A 20,430-nucleotide genomic window follows, 5' to 3' on the forward strand; every position below is an offset into this window, starting at 1 on the left:
TTCGTTCAACATGAATTATGTAATTTCATAACAGAAATATATCATTTGTGTAAATAGTCTGGCAATGTTTTAGTTGATTTCCTGCAAACAAACTTACAGTCCCGCTGTACAATAGTTATATAGACTAGTAATAAAATAGGTATGTAAGCTTGCACTGTCGATGGTAAAGTTATTTTGAAATAAATATTAAAAGAGTGTGTTTTGTTAAAATAGGTGTGTGATTACAAGCATGAAGTTATTGCATAAACATTTTATTTATTAGGTTTTAAAGCCATAGAAAAGTTAACTTTTTTATATCTATCACTTTTGGCTGTCTTTTGTTTTACCGTGCTTACTAATATGCGCAGCTAATACTGGAAAGCTATTCAAACAACTGTTTTAAAATAGGCGTTTTCAAAATCTTAAATTAAGTATTAAATCTATGATAGTGTTGGAGATTTCAAATTAAAAGATACATTTTCATACTGACATCCCTGGAATTGCAGGTATTGATAGTACTGACCTTAAATCTAACAGTTTGTGAAGACTAAGAATTTGATGACACTAGTTTTGTGAAATTTGCTTACTTATTTAGAAATATGCACATTATTTGAATACATATATATTTTATTAGAACTTGCAGTACTGCTGAGTACAGAATTTTCGGTAAAAGCTTACCTCAGGGTTAAGCAGGAGCATTAATAAAAGTTTAACAGGAGCATAAATGTTTTATTTCATACAATGACACCCTCAGAAACTTAATTAACTCATCGGGGTTATTAAACATGAACGTATTTGAGTACATAAATACAGAAAGTTTGTTTTATATTTGTGCATATCGCAGTTACATCGCTATTTAATTATTTGTAATTTTAATGGATTGAAAAGTAATAGTATAAAACATGTATTATGTATAAAATTTTACAGTATCAAAAGTTCATTTATTGGTTGTGTACTTATGTTTATTTCCGTCCAAAAATTTTTTTGTACAAAGTAAATTATTCTTCAACAAGAGATTTCACTTTTCTTATAATTTTGTTGTTTTAAATTATTATGTTCGAACCTTTCCTTAAGTTTAAAAACTTAAGTAGCCTAGATATAATAATTTCGCTATGATATTTAATACTCCATACATACTACACTTGATATTTTGAGATTATTACGAAAAAAATATGTAATTTTATTATAAATACTTTTTTTGCAGACGTAGGTACGGGTTTCAGATATGTATCTTCTTTTTTTTGTGATAATTTTCATTTAGAAAAATTAGAATTTTGTCTTCCGTTATTATATGAAGCTGTTGAGTATTTCGCAATTTAGTTTTGAATTACTATGAATGATTACCTACAAACCTATGCCTCGCAGATAAAAACCACTATTAATTTGTTAACTTTGAAATGCATGTATAAAAACAGAACTTGTAACTAAAACATTTCTTTACTACCTAGCAAAATTAGCAAAGATTAAATTTTTAATGCTACAAAATTGTATATAGTTTAAGTGATTTTATAACAGGAGTAAAAGAAAGTTATATTAAATAGTGTTATTTTTTTCCCAGCTACTCTTTACATTTAAAAATCCTGTAAATACTTACATTATTTGGTATATGTTAAAAAATCAACCCTAATTTTACTTAAATTACAATTAGTTTCGACTATATTTTACCTTGTTTTACAACATAACGGTATTACAATTTGAGTTGTAGTTTCTTCACGGTAAACTATGTCAGCTGCAGTGCTTTTCCACTTGCAATTGCTAACGCAAGGATGATTGGAGAGACGAAGTGTCTTGCTGTGCCTAGGGAAACAAATCTCAATTATTTGTTATACTCATCTACTGCATATATTAGGAGTTATACAAAACCAGAAAATACAATTTGACAACTAATTTTTTTTCATTAATGCAGTTGACAGTGGTTTAAATATGGGAGGGGATATGAGTGACATATCCTGTTCCAGAAGCCCAAAATGTGTGTGGTAATTAATGCATACAACTAAAATTTAGTTATAAAGTAGAATAAACGATTGTAAGACAATTATTTAGCAGAGTTTCAGAGTCAGACTTGTAACTGGAACTCAACTTCCCATTACCAGGCGAAAAAAATAAAATGAGACAAAATTTCAAATTATTTTTAAACTTGATAATCAAACCTATATTAGATAAATTAAATCTTAATTTTATTGTGTATTTTAATATTTTACTTATGAGTTATGAAGTTAGAACTATTTATTATATAGTATTTGGTATATAAACTTGCATGGATGAGACGAAAAGTGAAATTCCTACGCCAGTATATATAACTATATTCATTTGTGAACAGAAACACCTATTATGTGCAAATATTTTAAAAGCATGTATTAGTTGGTAAATATATGCATATAAGTGCTTGGATATACATTAATTTCAAAATCTTTCTTTAAAGTAGGGGGAAAAAAAGGTGTTTGGAAAATAGAAGAAAATTATGATAAGAAAAAGTTACTCTTAGAGTGTGAAAGGTATACTTATAATATTTTTATTTGTTTAAAGGAATTTTTATTTTCACGAACATCCGAGAGTAAAGCACACAGATGTAAAAGTAAAATGGGTGAAACATAGCCAATAAATAGTAACCGCGGACATGCTTATCCGCCAGTACTTCAGTTATAAACACTTCGTTCAAGATGGTCGCGCTCGAGTTTGGTATAAAGTAAAACAATGGATTTTTAACTACTGCTCAATGACGTGTATTGTCCATATTCGCGAATCTACTCTACCAGAGAGCTAAAATATATCTCGGGCCGGGTGCAAAATATAGACATTCATACGTTGCGCAGACATTACAGAGCATGTCCACGTTGGTTATAAGTAGGGACCGGAAAAATTCGCAGGTTCAATGACCTCTAGGATGAATATAGTTCTACGTACACTCGGTCAAATGTCACCCTCTCATTGGCTGCTGTCTTGTGGAGGTGTCGAACATAGCGGGCTGTGATTCGATACAGCTTCGGTTGAGTGTTTCTCACTGGCCCAGAGTCGTCCAGGTGAGTTGTGAGCCAATAGCAGAGGCAGCACTGAGATGTAACAATTTTTATTTCAGGCTGTCGTGAAATGAATCCACGAATTTTTCCGGTCTCAAGTTATAAGTTCCAGGGAACACGAGAAGTATTATGGTATGAAATTATGATGATTATGATATCAGTTCAGTACAGAGTGTAGATTGGACCTGCAGAGGTGCAAACATCAAGTGACAAAGTTTCACCAGCCCAGTCTGGGATACGAGGACTTACTCAGGTTCACATCAACATGACACGGAGGCCGGCGACGAAGGCCCTACCAGATATCCTCGCGGTCCGGGTGACGTTGTTGGACAGCGAGTCGTCGAAGAAGACGCCCGCCACCTCGACGACGTAAGCACCGATGTCCAGGTCCAGGATGGTGAAGGAGGTGGTGGTGGAGTTGACGAACACGCACTCGGCGCCGGCGGTCTCGTTCCAGCACACTCTGTAGCCCTTGGCGCAGGCGGGGCTGGCGAGCAGGGGAGTCCAGCGCACATGCAGCTGGTCTCGGGAGCGGTTCAGCTGCAGCGAGGCCACCAGCCGCCGGTCTGCAACGAACACACGGTCACCCGCCTGAACCAGCCGCCAGTCTGCAACGAACGCACGGTCACCCACCTGAACCAGCCGTCGGTCTGCAACGAACACATGGTCACCCGCCTGAACCAGCCGCCAGTCTACAACGAACACACGGTCACCCGCCTGAACCAGCCACCGATCTGCAACGAACACACGGTCACCCGCCTGAACCAGCCGCCGGTCTGCAACGAACACACGGTCACCCGCCTGAACCAGCCGCCGGTCTGCAACGAACACACGGTCACCCGCCTGAACCAGCCGCCGGTCTGCAACGAACACACGGTCACCCGCCTGAACCAGCCGCCGGTCTGCAACGAACACACGGTCACCCGCCTGAACCAGCCGCCGGTCTGCAACGAACACACGGTCACCCGCCTGAACCAGCCGCCGGTCTGCAACGAACACACGGTCACCCGCCTGAACCAGCCGCCGGTCTGCAACGAACACACGGTCACCCGCCTGAACTAGCCGCTGGTCTGCAACGAACACACGGTCACCCGCCTGAACCAGCCGCCGGTCTGCAACGAACACACGGTCACCCGCCTGAACCAGCCGCCGGTCTGCAACGAACACACGGTCACCCGCCTGAACTAGCCGCTGGTCTGCAACGAACACACGGTCACCCGCCTGAACCAGCCGCCGGTCTGCAACGAACACACGGTCACCCGCCTGAACCAGCCGCCGGTCTGCAACGAACACACGGTCACCCGCCTGAACCAGCCGCCGGTCTGCAACGAACACACGGTCACCCGCCTGAACCAGCCGCCGGTCTGCAACGAACACACGGTCACCCGCCTGAACCAGCCGCCGGTCTGCAACGAACACACGGTCACCCGCCTGAACCAGCCGCCGGTCTGCAACGAACACACGGTCACCCGCCTGAACCAGCCGCCGGTCTGCAACGAACACACGGTCACCCGCCTGAACCAGCCGCCGGTCTGCAACGAACACACGGTCACCCGCCTGAACTAGCCGCTGGTATGCAACGAACACACGGTCACCCGCCTGAACCAGCCGCCGGTCTGCAACGAACACACGGTCACCCGCCTGAACCAGCCGCCGGTCTGCAACGAACACACGGTCACCCGCCTGAACCAGCCGCCGGTCTGCAACGAACACACGGTCACCCGCCTGAACCAGCCGCCGGTCTGCAACGAACACACGGTCACCCGCCTGAACCAGCCGCTGGTCTGCAACGAACACACGGTCACCCGCCTGAACTAGCCGCTGGTCTGCAACGAACACAAGGTCACACACCTGAACCAGCTGCCGGTTTGCAACGACCACACGGTCACCCGCCTGAACCAGCTGCCGGTCTACAAGGACCACAAGGTCACCCACCTGAACCAGCCGCCTGTCTACAACGACCACAAGGTCACCCGCCTGAACCAGCCGCCTGTCTACAACGACCACAAGGTCACCCGCCTGAACCAGCCGCCGGTCTGCAACGATCCCAAGGTCACACGCCTGAACCAGCCGTCGGTCTGCAACGACCACACGGTGCGCCCGCCTGAACCAGCTGCCGGTCTACAAGGACCACAAGGTCACCCACCTGAACCAGCCGCCTGTCTACAATGACCACAAGGTCACCCGCCTGAACCAGCCGCCTGTCTACAACGACCACAAGGTCACCCGCCTGAACCAGCCGCCGGTCTGCAACGACCCCAAGGTCACACGCCTGAACCAGCCGTCGGTCTGCAACGACCACACGGTGCGCCCGCCTGAACCAGCTGCCGGTCTACAAGGACCACAAGGTCACTCACCTGAACCAGCCGCCTGTCTACAACGACCACAAGGTCACCCGCCTGAACCAGCCGCCGGTCTGCAACGACCCCAAGGTCACACGCCTGAACCAGCCGCTGGTCTACAAGGACCACACGGTCACCCGCCTGAACCAGCTGCCGGTCTACAACGACCACACGGTAAACCCGCCTGAACCAGCCGTCGGTCTACAACGACCACATGGTCACCCGCCTGAACCAGCTGCCGGTCTACAAGGACCACAAGGTTACCCACCTGAACCAGCCGCCTGTCTACAACGACCACAAGGTCACCCGCCTGAACGAGCCGCCGGTCTGCAACGACCCCAAGGTCACACGCCTGAACCAGCTGTCGGTCTGCAAACACCACGCGGTCACTCGCCTGACCCCTGAGACCGGGTTTATAAACTACGCAATGAACGCAACATGCTACCAGTGCAACAAAATCACGTTCGTTTAGAAAGCACGGGAGTCGCAAGACGTCACCAACCCTACATCCTTAATTTGGGAAACAGTAGAAAACGAATTTTTTTTTGACCTATATTGTGTTAATTCACGTTTATTATGTGACAATATAAAAAAATTAATCAATACTTTGGTTTAAAAGTGACTTTTTATTTCATTCTGCCCAATTTTAACAAGTGAAAAGTCATAGGTAAATTGGTATAACAAAAACAACATTATGGCTTTCTGTGTACTTAACATCTGCATCTTTTAAAGTATTCTAAACACACTTCAAACAAGGGAGGCGGGAATGTAAGCAGAAACGTAAGAAGTTGAAAGTTTTTGAATACGCGTGTGTTGCGTTTTTGCGTGATGCTTATCTCATAAACGAGTATTTGAAAATGTGATTGTTGAAAATGTTGCGTCTCGCGTAGTTTATAAACTCGGGATAAAGCCACAACACGTGAAGGGTTCAAAATACCGAGTCTCTGAGATACGACCTCTGCACAATTTAAACGAGTCAATTATCACGATTCTAAATGAATTTATTTCGTTTGGCTCATCCAACTCCGATCAAAGTCTTCACGCATTTTTGTGAGTATGATGCCATAGCAACGAAGATGGAACGGGGCAGTCACGAGGCCGGAGAGAGCTCACCGGTGCTGTAGTTATGGGCAGAGTTGTGGAACGGGGCAGTCTCGAGGCCGGAGAGAGCTCACCGGTGCTGTAGTTCAGGGCAGAGTGGAGGAACGGGGCAGTCTCGAGGCCGGAGAGAGCTCACCGGTGCTGTAGTTATGGGCAGAGTGGTGGAACGGGGCAGTCTCGAGGCCGGAGAGAGCTCACCGGTGCTGTAGTTCAGGGCAGAGTGGAGGAACGGGGCAGTCTCGAGGCCGGAGAGAGCTCACCGGTGCTGTAGTTATGGGCAGAAAGGTGGAACGGGGCAGTCTCGAGGCCGGAGAGAGCTCACCGGTGCTGTAGTTATGGGCAGAGTGGTGGAACGGGGCAGTCTCGAGGCCGGAGAGAGCTCACCGGTGCTGTAGTTATGGGCAGAGTTGTGGAACGGGGCAGTCTCGAGGCCGGAGAGAGCTCACCGGTGCTGTAGTTATGGGCAGAGTGGTGGAACGGGGCAGTCTCGAGGCCGGAGAGAGCTCACCGGTGCTGTAGTTATGGGCAGAGTGGTGGAACGGGGCAGTCTCGAGGCCGGAGAGAGCTCACCGGTGCTGTAGTTATGGGCAGAGTTGTGGAACGGGGCAGTCTCGAGGCCGGAGAGAGCTCACCGGTGCTGTAGTTCAGGGCAGAGTGGAGGAACGGGGCAGTCTCGAGGCCGGAGAGAGCTCACCGGTGCTGTAGTTATGGGCAGAGTGGTGGAACGGGGCAGTCTCGAGGCCGGAGAGAGCTCACCGGTGCTGTAGTTATGGGCAGAGTGGTGGAACGGGGCAGTCTCGAGGCCGGAGAGAGCTCACCGGTGCTGTAGTTATGGGCAGAGTGGTGGAACGGGGCAGTCTCGAGGCCGGAGAGAGCTCACCGGTGCTGTAGGTGTGCTGCACAGGTCCCAGAGTGGTGCTCTCGCCGCCGGGCGTGGTCAGGCCGAGCCGCAGCTGGTAGGGCGCGCACGGCCTCAGGTTGGTGATCGTGGCAGTGGTGTTGGCGGGACTGGTGACGTTGGCGGCGCAGCGCCGGCGACCCTCGGCCAGCGGCTCGGCACACGCCACGAGGGTGTGCTGGCAGGTGGCCGGGGCAGGGGGGTCCTGGGCCAGCGTCCAGCCCACCGTCAGCGACGAGGAACCCACCTCCGTGGCGTTGAACGCGGTCACCGCTGCCGAGGTAAAGCTTCCAACTTCAGAACCCTTCAGCATGTCAATCACACGACCCGTGCGAATTCGGTTCACAACTGAAATTTCGGCCAATGAAATTTTGCGATGCATGCGACATATGTAAGTAAATAACTATATTAACTACCAAATAATTATCCCACTACATCTGACAAACAAATTCGTGAACGCAGTTTTGTTCAACATACGAATAAATTTGGGTTATGGAAAAAAGTTTTGGTTTACTTTACTACTCACGAAACAGTTTACTTTTTATTTACATTAATTGATAGTGAAGTTCTATAAATAATAGCAATAATTAAATTTTTAAAACTGAAATTACATACACCTGAGCTTTGTTAATATCTCGGCAATTTCTTGCCAAAATATCACTGATTAGTTATAGACAGTTCTTAATTGAAGCCAAAACTGCATCCTTATCTACTGTCATTGGCTGTTGCATCATGCGGCCATAACAGGAATAAATTATATTAATTTCCCTCCTGTGCACACGACCTCTCTTCCATGAACGCGATCGTACTATGTGAAATTTTGAATCAGTAGTTTCGAAAATTTGGATGGTCAAATATTTGTAATTGAGTCGTTCTGTTAGTGTTATTTTTTTTTTCAATTGTGCACCGAGGTTTACTTCTCCCATACTACCAAGTTTCTTTTAAACCTGAAAATTTGTATCGCAACGGGGAGGCACAGCATCGACATTGTTACCCAGTGGTGTAGCTCAGGTGACTTTCGCCCCTGGCCGAATTTGAAAATGGCACCCCCTCTTGGATTAAAAGAGAGGGGGAGGGTTCAGTAACCGCGAAACCGTCGCGGCAGTGACCCCCCCCCCCCCTGTTCAGGCGCCCCTGGTGGGGGCCATCCCTGCCACCCGCTTGCTACACCGCTGTTGTTACCTTCACCACTTGCATGACCAATGGGTAGCGGCAGACTAACCCCGACATGTCCAGGGCAGCCTGGAGTGTGCTTCTGAATAAAATTAGTTTGATTGCATGAATGAGTTTAGACCATGCTTGGGAAGAATAAACAAACAAACATTCCAACCGTCAAAAAATGTCCCTGCTTGAAAGAGGAGCAGTATCGTTGAGATGAGAGGTGTCAGACATCTAAATGAACCTTGCATTCTCAAAGATTCAAATTAGAATCCTGGCTGAGACATTTCGTTTGCCATAGTTGTTGGTTTTCCGGATCACCGCGAGCGAATGCCATAGAGGGAGGCCATGACCAATTCCAATCCTCAAACCACCTCATTTGGTCGCGTTCTATGAGTACTTTCAGAATGAAGTTGTTTAATGATCTAGGGATGAGCAAGGATGGTGGTGAGATAAATAACAGAATTGCTTAAAATTGCACTGATCTCTGTACATATACCATATCAGATTCAGGTTAGTAAAGAAATTCCTGTGTGGCTGCACCTTTGTAAACGCACACCACCTAAATTACATGCCTTTAATAATATCATCGCGGATTCGAAGGATCAAGAAATGATATGTTCTAGGTTTTTTCCCACAAGACCACCAAGAATATTTTTTTTCCTAGCCTAATTAATCTAAGTGTGTAAGGGGAGGGTCAAGGTTAGGGGAGGACCTAAGTGTGCCTCAGGCCGAAGCCTATACACTCCACCACTGCGGGGTTTCAACCACGCAGCACAAGGCGCTAGAATCTGTGTGCTATTTGGGGTTTATTGGCCAGTCACGGCTACGATTGGCACCATGACTGGCGCCCCTTAGGTCACCTAGCCTAAAAGCTAACTAAAGTGACCCAGGTAAATCCTGCATAGGCACAGGGAAAATCCCTCGGAGGCAGCACGATTAGAAAAGAGTGCATATTAGTGCCCAATGTCCATCTTGTAGTATCCAAAAGATCCTAGAAGTGTATCAGTATAAATTATGTGAACACCAATTATTTTGAGGAGCACTATGACCGGTGACATCATCATAATAAATACAAGGAGCAGTTACTGGATGAGTGATGAGCTTGCTCTCCGCCCCAGAGGAGGCTACCCACCCACGCCGTGTGTGTACTCCAAAGCACATCATCTATAAGAACTACAAGGAGCAGTTACTGGATCAGTGACGAGCTAGCTGTCCACCCCAGAGGAGGCTACCCACCCACGCCGTGTGTGTACTCCAAAGCACATCATCTATAAGAACTACAAGGAACAGTTATTGGATGAGAGACGAGCTAGCTCTCCGCCCCAGAGGAGGCTACCCACCCAAGCCATGTGTGTACTCCAAAGCACATCATCATAAGAACTACAAGGAGCAGTTACTGGATGAGTGACGAGCTAATTCTTCGCCCCAGAGGAGGCTACCCACCCACGCCATGTGTGTACACCAAAGCACATCATCATAAGAACTACAAGGAGCAGTTACTGGATGAGAGACGAGCTAGCCCTCTGCCCCAGAGGAGGCTACCCACCAACGCCGTGTGTGTACTCCAAAGCACATCATCTATAAGAACTACAAGGAGCAGTTACTGGATCAGTGACGAGCTAGCTCTCCGCCCCAGAGGAGGCTACCCACCCACACCGTGTATGTACTCCAAAGCACATCATCTATAAGAACTACAAGGAGCAGTTACTGTATCAGTGACGAGCTAGCTCTCCGCCCCAGAGGAGGCTACCCACCCCCGCAGTGTGTGTACTCCAAAGCACATCATCATAAGAACTACAAGGAGCAGTTACTGGATGAGAGACGAGCTAGCCCTCTGCCCCAGAGGAGGCTACCCACCAACGCCGTGTGTGTACTCCAAAGCACATCATCTATAAGAACTACAAGGAGCAGTTACTGGATCAGTGACGAGCTAGCTGTCCACCCCAGAGGAGGCTACCCACCCACGCCGTGTGTGTACTCCAAAGCACATCATCTATAAGAACTACAAGGAACAGTTATTGGATGAGAGACGAGCTAGCTCTCCGCCCCAGAGGAGGCTACCCACCCAAGCCATGTGTGTACTCCAAAGCACATCATCATAAGAACTACAAGGAGCAGTTACTGGATGAGAGACGAGCTAGCTCTCCGCCCCAGAGGAGGCTACCCACCCAAGCCATGTGTGTACTCCAAAGCACATCATCATAAGAACTACAAGGAGCAGTTACTGGATCAGTGACGAGCTAGCTGTCCACCCCAGAGGAGGTTACCCACCCACGCCGTGTGTGTACTCCAAAGCACATCATCTATAAGAACTACAAGGAACAGTTATTGGATGAGTGACGAGCTAGCTCTCTGCCCCAGAGGAGGCTACCCACCCACGCCGTGTGTGTACTCCAAAGCACATTATCTATAAGAACTACAAGGAGCAGTTACTGGACGAGCGACGAGCTAGCTCTCCACCCCAGAGGAGGCTACCCACCCTTGCCGTGTGTGTACTCCATAGCACTTGGACATGTGACATCATCAATAAGAACTACAAGGAGCAGTTACTGGATGAGCGACGAGCTAGCTCTCCGGCCCAGAGGAGGCTACCCACCCTTGCCGTGTGTGTACTCCATAGCACTTGGACATGTGACATCATCAATAAGAACTACAAGGAGCAGTTACTGGATGAGCGACGAGCTAGCTCTCCGGCCCAGAGGAGGCTACCCACCCTTGCCATGTGTGTACTCCATAGCACTTGGACATGTGACATCATCAATAAGAACTACAAGGAGCAGTTACTGGATGAGTGACGAGTTAGCTCTCCGGCCCAGAAGAGGCTACCCACCCACGCCGTCCAGGTAGAATGCCGTCTCGGGGGAGCTGACGGCCGCGGTTGCCGGGCCGGTGACCTCGGCCAGGACCCTGAGGTGGAACACCCGACACGGCTGCAGGTCCAGGACGGCGACGCTGTAGCTGTCGTTGGCCGGCGGCGCCGGGTAGCAGCGACACGCGGTCGCTGCCTGGCCGCTCGAGTCGCACACCAGCGCGACGAACCGCGACACGCAGGCGAGCCTCCGGGAGTCGTACCGCCAGGTGAAGTTCAGCGAGGAGGAGCTAAGCCGCGACACGGTCACGTTGGTCGCGCCGTCCGCCCCTGCAGCAGTTATACCCCCAGGAGGTCACTGGCACCGCAACCGCACTTCCACTCGCCCTTTTGGTGTCGCCACAATTCAAGAGAGTCGTTCTCCTTTAGGGAACAAATTTAAATTCATTAATTGATTCTATTGATATTGTTTGTTTTGCATAGTAATGAAGCTATCAGGGTCACGGAATGTTGATTTACTCCTGCAACACCGCAGTCTGTCCCCACACTCTTGCCCCAAGGAGGGTCAAACTTCGCGCGGGTGGCACGATCCCACCGCACGCGACAGTACAAAATACAGTTTCCCTTTTTCATTCCGCAAGTGTGAGATGGGGACGCACCACAACGCCGAAATACCACAACGCCGAACGTACAATAACGTCGAATACCATAACGCCGAATGTCAAAATTGACCACAACGCCGACAGCTAGAAAACTGCTGTGTACCACAACGCCGAAATACACTAACGCCGAAAAATGTCATTGCAGGACTGTCACAAAGGTTACGTTAGGTAAGGTTAGCACACAAATTCATTCAGTTGTTTTTTTTTCTTTTTGCTCCTGTGCGCGCGCCCCCCTTCCCTGCAAAATCATTTACGGCGTTGTGGTAATTCGGCATTGTGGTACACAGCAGTTTTCTAGCTGTCGGCGTTGTGGTCAATTTTAACATTCGGCGTTATTGTACATTCGGCGTTGTGGTATTTCGGCGTTGTGGTAACGACCCGTGTGAGAAGCGTTTGAGGTCCGTCGGGTGTGGGGGCGAGGCGGGAAGTTGGGAGTGACCTGTGGTGTTGCCGAACACGGCGGTGCTGGAGGCCCCCAGCAGCGTCTTGACGGTGACCCTGACGATGTAGGTCGTGCAGGGCTGCAGCCCGGACATGGCCACCGAGGTGGCGGTGGGGAGGAGCGCCTGGCAGGCGGAGGAACCCCCCGCGTCCTCCTCGGCTTGCCAGCAGACCGCGAACTGCTGCACGCAGCTGCTGGGGAACAGCGGGTGAAGGCCCCACTGCAGCACCATGCTGGTCGCGGTCCTCATCGAGAACACTGCATTCGTCACGTTCTGCACGTCTGCAAACAACCACGCCATCGCGACGATGACATCACGCCTCGGCCCACCGCTTCCTCCCCGTCCTCCGTGTTCATTTGTCTCGCTGCGGAAGAACCGTGGATGATCCTTCCCCCGGAGGAAATAAAGTCGGTTTTACGGACGATAATTCCACGTGATAACGTCATAATAAAACGTTTATGGAAAAATTGCATACTTTATACATACAAATTTATACGACAAAAAAGTCTTAAGCGTCGCCAAAAGTGCGACAAGGATAGCTTATCGAGTCGTGCCAGCTCCTCGCGCTGTGGTTGGTTACTTAGGAACCGCGCGTTTCAAACATAGTTTGGTCTCTGCATTCGCAACAGAGTATTTCAGAGTAGGTCTATAACCATGTGCTTGTTTAGTGCCTTACACAGAGGAGGTGAAGAAAAGGTGATGCGCGAACTAGCGATACAGTGACGCTTTACATGTCCAGCTAGGCGGATATCTCTCTGTTGTTATGAAACTATCGAACCTCACATCCACTCAAAGAAACTGATTCACTGTAGGTATGTACGTGAAAAGTGGTGGTAATATACCATTGAAATATACATGGGTGCAGGGCCGGATTTAGGGGAGGGCAACCGGGGTGAAAGCCCCGGGGCCTCCACAAACGGAGGGCCCCCACAAACGGACTCATACAAAAAGGACTATGGAAAAGACCAATCTCCGGAACTATTTTACTACCAAATTCTCGCAGACCAAAATTTCAGAGCTACATTTCCAAACCTTGAAATTGCATTGAGAATGTATTTGGTTTTGATGGTTTCAAATTGCACTGGAGAGCGCTCATTTTCAAAAATTAAAATGATAAAAAATAGGCTCCGAACCACGACGGGACAAAACCGTTTATCGAAGCTTTCTCTCCTGAGCATTGAAAGCGATTTACTCCGGGAATTGGATTTCAGCGAAATCATCAACGATTTTTCGGCGAAAAAAGCTCGGAAGGTTCCGTTCATTAACACTAAAATTTAATTTCATATAATTCTTGTCTCAGATTATATTTATGTATGTTTTTAAATACTAAGAGAATCTACTTGATTTCACACTAAAATAGTTATTGGAAAACTCGACTAAACAAAAAATTGTTCATTTTATTTGGAAAATAATTTGGGGCCAGGGGGCCTCCGCTCCTCTGTTGCCCCGAGGCCTCCAGACCTCTAAATCCGGCCCTGCATGGGTGCACGTCTGCCTCTGGGGTAAAAAGGTTTATTTTTATTTGGCACGAAACGAACCGCGTGAGAGGCAACGTGTGGGATGTCGTCACGAGGAACGACGGTGGGAAACCTGGTGGCGAGTGCGGAACTATCACGCGACCGGCAAGCATGTTGCCGCACGTGGAGCCGCCATCTTGACGACTTCTTCGGCTCGTGGCTGTAGAAGGGAAGCCTTCATTTCACAGACGAGAGAGCCATGCCCGAAAGTTCCCCGAAGTTCATGCACGCTTTCTTTCCCCCGTATCTTTAATGTAGCTATACTAACCAAATCAACCGACCACAATGTTTTAAAGTATTTATAATGTAGCTAACATAACCTAATTGACCATTAGTATCCTTTTATCAACACATTTACAATGAACAAACAAAAACCGAAGATGCACGATCGGGCGTTTGGCTCTCTTGTCTGTGAAAATAAGGTTTCCCGGCTGTAGAAGTTCCTGAGTGCACGCGCGGGGAATGTACAGTACTTAGCGAATTAGCGTGCCAAAGAAAAACTTAACGGTAGTGAAACTATCGTGGAATACATTTTGTAAACTTGAACAGTCATAACGAGATACAAACTCAACTTTAAAAATACCTATATAATCTATTAGTCAAGAAAGTTTTTGGAACGAAAATGGCGTCAAAATTATTACCATTTGTTTCGTTCTCTAAAGCATTACGAACATAAAGTTGCAGTCCAATATATACATTAAAACAAAATCAACCTGAAACATTAAAAAAAACACATATCATAACACTAACTATATGTACCTATGTCTATTTTTTTCTTAAGTGACAGAAATCAGAATGTAAACACGCCTGAACCTTATTGATCTGATTAAAACATTTAAGATTTAACATTAAAAATTTAACCACGATATTATTTTATTCAAAATTGCATCGAATATATGTAGACTAACAATTTATTGTATATTTACAGTATGATGAACGCTGCACTATCTCTACATTAATTTCATTGTTAACTAAGGTTTGTCCAAATTGTAATGCTTTTTTAAGTGGTCATTACTTCTTTTACTGATTTTAAATTATGGCATAAAGTATTAAGGGTCGTTGTACTATTATAAAGTTTTAGTTTTTATACATGTTCGCATTGTAACTTCTGTGATGTTTACGAAAGAAATGCATACGGATATTCTATATTTGAGTCATCCGCCACGGATAGCAGCACAGTGTTTATACATTTCCGTTCCATTCGACTTCAAATTCATTCACGAAATTACTCTTACCAAATGCCATATACGCATAAAAATATAAAACTTATAAATTCACGATGGAGTACAAAATAAGGTTTTTAATGTAAACAAGCCGGTTAGTATAATTCTGACATCAGTGAGTGCCATTTAATGTGTACTTCAATCAAAGCTCGTGACGCTCTATGGAAAATCATTGTAAATCACTTTGTCACGGAAATAATCTGTGGTCTGATAACTTGCTCTGATGCCTAGAAAAATTGTCTCTTCAGGAACAAAGGTCAAAATTACGTTTGGGAAAGTAAGATTTCTTTTTTTACTTACCGACACAATTAATAACAGCTTGGCCGCTGACTTGAGAGTAGAGGGCTGCAGATAATGCAAAGCATAATCCGAGCTGTAATAAAGAGAAATAAATTATAGTAAATTTTTGCTTAAATATTTCATGATCTTTGTTTGTTTTAATTTCTTGAGCGGAAGTCTTATTTTTTTAATATAAAATTCAACCATTTTGTAAATTGTAATGTTTACTTATAGTTGACTCAAGATTGACTGTAAACCTTTGATATCAGTTTTAAATTTGACCTCACCCGTAACTGCATATGATTTTGAATGAATACATTTTCTTACCAAATGTGAAAAGTCAGCAAATTACGAGAAGTTTCACTTACTTAGGAGTATTTAATTTCAAAACAAATGACTACTGAAACAGTTTCTCTCCACCCCCCCCCCCCCCCCCTTCTCCGTTTCATGAGCATCAGACTAACAAAATATATAAAAATAACTTTTATATTCATGTATATTACAATTTCACACCATCACGTGATCGGTAGTAACTAGGCGAATGATAAAAAGCAACAGATGAAAGGATAAACAATATACCATACGAGAAACTAAGGCCTTTGAGAAATTTTCAGCCATTTTCTTATAAATAAATAAGGAAATCAATCATGTATATCAGTATGCGGAATATGTATTGCATGACAATGAACTGTCGGGGAAACACGTTATAATTGCTAATGCAATGGGTGAATATGAATAATCATTCTAAGAGCTCAAGTAATTTATCGACAAAGAATAAAAATCAATAATTTAACTTAAAAAACCGATTGATTTTATACCTTCCCCCTCCTGTAGTTTTTTTCTCATCTGTAAGAAGTCACACATTTTGAAAGTGTAACTTACAACCAAGAGAAGACAGGCGTGGTTAAAGACTTTCGCTTGGTTGAAGGGATGAGGGAAGGGTGTGGGGAAAGCCCAATTTCATAAACATGTTCTATCTCCCAGATTTTAAGATTAGTGTGTGTGGGACCGAAAAATTAGATATTTTTTTTATAGTTGTAACTAAATTTTGGAAGTTAATAGTGCTTTCTTTCTTTCCATTGTCGAAGAAACTAAAATAGGACAGCAAATAAAGAATTGTACGCGTGAAGTCCACACACGACAGATGTGAAACTTTTTGCTTTTTAGGTAAAGATAGTGATAAATTATTTTAATTTTCGATCAAAGTATCCACTTAAAAAATTAACGGTAATTATAACTCAATTGCACAAATAAAAAACTCTTTTCCACACGAATAAATAAATTGTTGTTTCTTTAAAGAAAAAGAAGAGAAATGTGGCAGCATCAATCGTCTGTCGTTACGAAAACTGAGGAGTAGACAAACACAAGCAGAGATTACGAGGATTCCGTAGCATCACTGCAGCGTCATTTCTACCTCTCTCCCTGCCGTCTCCCCTTCCGGCCGTTACAACTAGCATATAGCATGCCTATCCCCCCTCTTGCTATCTTCCCATTCGACCGCTAGCGTATGCGTTGGAGTGGAGTTACTGAGGGGGCAACAATTTTCGAGCGTAACGAAAATTCCGATCGCATGAGGGGAATAGTTAAGTACGTGGTGGAGTAACCGGTAGAGGAGGAGAGTGCGTCAGCGGCGACTTCACTCCAACGCATGCACTAGCGGTCGAATAGGAAGAGGGAAAGGTGGGGGGGGGGATAGTTACGTAGCGGAACATGCTATACGCTAGTTGTAACGGCCGGAATTGGAGACGGCAGGGGAGAGGTAGAAATGACGCTGCAGTGATGCTACGGAATCCTCGTAAAACTCTGCTTGTGTTTGTCTACTCCCCAGTTTTCGTAACGGCTGACGATTGACGCTGCCATATCTCTTTTCTTTTATTTAAAGAACCTACAATTTATTCGTGTGGAAAAGAGTTATTGATTCGTGCTATTGAGTTTATAATTATCATTAATTTTTAGGTGGATAGTTTGATCGAAAATGAAAATAGTTTATCTCTATCTATACTTAAAAAGCAAGAAGTTTCACTTCTGCCGTGCATGGACTCCACACTCACAAATTTTTATATGAAGTAAATCCGAATTAGAAAATTTGTATTTTAAATTTTCTAAAAATTTATTCTATTCAGTACTTGTCCTTCAGAACTTAAGAAAATTAAAAATATTAGGACTTTTTCTGTAAACTGAAGAACTTCTGCCGAAGCTCGTGGGGGGGGGGGGGGGGGGGGAAATTACACCTATTTCTCCCTCCCCCAATTGTTCTGAGCCCGAGAGAATAGCGACAAATGTTGGTTAACTAATAAAGTTCTGTGTTATATTTAGTTTAAAAAAAAGCAGACTGAAATTGTCTTTCGTTGGGTTTGCTTGTGGTTATTTTGACTTCTACTAACATTAGCACTCTTGGCATTAATTTACTGCCACCGATTTTTTTTAACCCTCTCAGTAAAATATAAATACATGCATATATTTGGTTATGCATGTACGTATATTATCTTCACTTTAAGGAATTATGTAGATGGCAAATACTGCGCAGGTAATATTTTTATAACAAATAATCACAAGGGACCGGAAAAATTCGCGAATTCATTCGGCGGTAGGCTATAATTCAAATACATATATCTTTATAACGATTTTGCTGTTGGCTTACTGTTCATCTTGACGAATCTCAACCAATTATAAAACCTCAATCAAAGAAGGATCGAATCACGGACAAACCAGCTGCGACGACTCACAAGTCGGCAGCCTAATGAACTGGCGTTATTTGCCCGAGTGTACAGCGGAATGTGCAGTCTATCCTGAAGGCCATCGAACCCGCGAATTTTTCCGGCCCCTAATAATCACGTTCATGTAAATATATTGATAGAGACCGGAAAAATTCGCGCTTTCGATGACCTCCAGGATAGACTCCACAACCCCCTACATACTCAGGCAAATGCCACCTGCTCATTGGCTATTGACTAGTGACACCTGCCAACCGGGACACTTGCGATTCGATACTTTTTTGGTTGAAGGTTTTCCATTGGCTCAAAGTCTTTCATATAAACTGTGAGTCAATCACAGAGGCAATATAAAGGTACAGTTGTTTGGATTCTAGGATATCGTGGAATGAATCCGCGAATTTTTCCGGTCTCTATATATTGATGATTCCGATGGGTTGACCTCGGAAGTGTTGGCCTGAAGTTGCTTGTCACGACCAGCTTCCCGCGGCAGATTGTCCCTTACCTGGAGTAGCCTGTTCCGTGGTCCCGCCATGCCTGAAACGAGGGTGAGCGCAGTCTGGCGGAGGTCTGACCGCCAGCTACCGGTGGGCCCCGAGTGTTATCTCCCCGCTAAGCCCCGCGACAGCCGGGGATCAGCGGATAGTGACGTCACTGTGACACTACCTTCCTCTGCGCTCCACCCGAGACGGGATCTCATCTCGCCGCTGTGTCGCAACGCCCTTTCAGTAGAGACCCGGAAAAATTCGCGGATTCATTTCACGACAGCCTGAAATTCAAATAGTTATGCCTCAGTGCTGCCTCTGCTATTGGCTAATAACTCACCTGGACGACTCTGGGCCAGTGAGAAAACACTCAACCGAAGCTGTATCGAATCACAGGCCGCTACGTTGGGACACCTTCACAAGACAGCAGCCGATGAGAGGGGTGACATTTGACCGAGTGCACGTAAAACTACAAAGTTCATCCTAGAGGTCACTGAACCCGCGAATTTTTCCGGTTCCTACCTGTTAGTGATGAGTATGGGCAGGCATTTTTCGCGAATAAATCTGAACTTCTATTAGACTGCAACACGTTATACTCGCACCAGCGCAGCGGTTTCTTCCTCGTGATTGGCGGACATGTCTATCCAATAATATGGACATGTCCAATACGGTGATGTGCAAAACACATAAACTGTATTCACTGGACAAAATAAAATTAAATGAAAATTAAATGAAATGATTGGCGGACGTCTGCGAGGGAAGTTGTTGCCTTATTTGACCGAGCCACTCAGGACGTGTTTGCTTCCGCACTGACTCACTGTGATTGGTGTTGTAACAATCGATATTGACCTGAAAGAAACTCACCCAATCACGAGACACAGACGATGCTACAGTGTTTTAATTTCAACTAGCCTCGGAATCTTTTCGCGAAATATGCATGGCCCTAGTGATGAGCTGTTCCTCCAAAGAAGCGAAAGAGATGAATGACACTTCCAAAGGAAGGAACTCCCTTGGGCTGGTAACGGTTGAAACTTCGACGGAAGACAGAATTCATTACTATTTATAATTTACAGTCAATTCGCTAAACCCATTTCTTCTATTGAGGTGATAGACTGCTTTTAATATCCGCAAGTGATCACGCACTGAGGATTAACATCCTCGCCTCACTAGGATGGCTACAACTCTAATGATTATAATAATAATAATAATAGTGGAGTCCCGATCGTCCGAACTTCTGTAAACCTTAGTCCGCTTAATACGAAACCGAAAGTCGAAAAGAACTAAGGTTAGAATAAAACCACTAAGATACTATAAAAATACGCATCAAATATAGGTACTTCTGAAAATAAAAATAACTTCAAAGTAGGATATTGTAATGAAATAATTATTAGTGGACTACATTGTTTGAAAAAAATGTGTTAAATTGTTTATCGAGGAGAAGAGTCTCTCTCTTCCCCCCTCCCCCCCCCCAAGAAATCTTAATGTATGTTCTAATATTCCGTTTTTTTGGGATTTTTATTTGATTGCAAAAAAATATTTTTATTTTATTTTGAAATTGTAAATACCACTTTTATATACTCTGTTGGGGATATTCTTTTGAGCCCTTTTTACGTGATTGCATAACGTTTAAAAAAATTAGCATCTGGCACTTGTATCATTGCGATCATCGCAGTAAACTCGCGAAACCGTTAAAAAAAAAAAACTTCGGTTTCATCCTAACATCCGTTTGTTCTCACTGCAGAGAGAGTTTTATCAAAAGAAATCAGGTTTCAGGGCTCATCAACATTTGACTTCTACTATGCC

General features: G+C 45.1%; 1 protein-coding gene and 1 long non-coding RNA gene across 2 annotated transcripts in view; one reads left to right on the forward strand and one right to left on the reverse strand.

Moving 5' to 3' along the window:
• The window catches only part of LOC134536512 (uncharacterized), a 352,420-nt gene that overhangs the window by 317,212 nt on the left and 14,778 nt on the right, over positions 1 to 20,430 (forward strand). The window lies entirely within an intron of this gene.
• Positions 693 to 18,726, reverse strand: LOC134536511 (uncharacterized). The gene is made up of 7 exons (XM_063376234.1): positions 18,648 to 18,726; positions 15,453 to 15,525; positions 12,409 to 12,693; positions 11,329 to 11,637; positions 7,320 to 7,610; positions 3,293 to 3,562; positions 693 to 1,776 (listed from the first exon to the last, which is right to left on the reverse strand). Exons 1-7 carry the CDS (start codon positions 18,675 to 18,677, stop codon positions 1,700 to 1,702), a joined length of 1,335 nt encoding a protein of 444 aa, XP_063232304.1. The 5' UTR covers positions 18,678 to 18,726; the 3' UTR covers positions 693 to 1,699.

This window comes from Bacillus rossius, chromosome 11 (assembly GCF_032445375.1).
Source record: "Bacillus rossius redtenbacheri isolate Brsri chromosome 11, Brsri_v3, whole genome shotgun sequence".
Classification (NCBI taxonomy): domain Eukaryota; kingdom Metazoa; phylum Arthropoda; class Insecta; order Phasmatodea; family Bacillidae; genus Bacillus; species Bacillus rossius.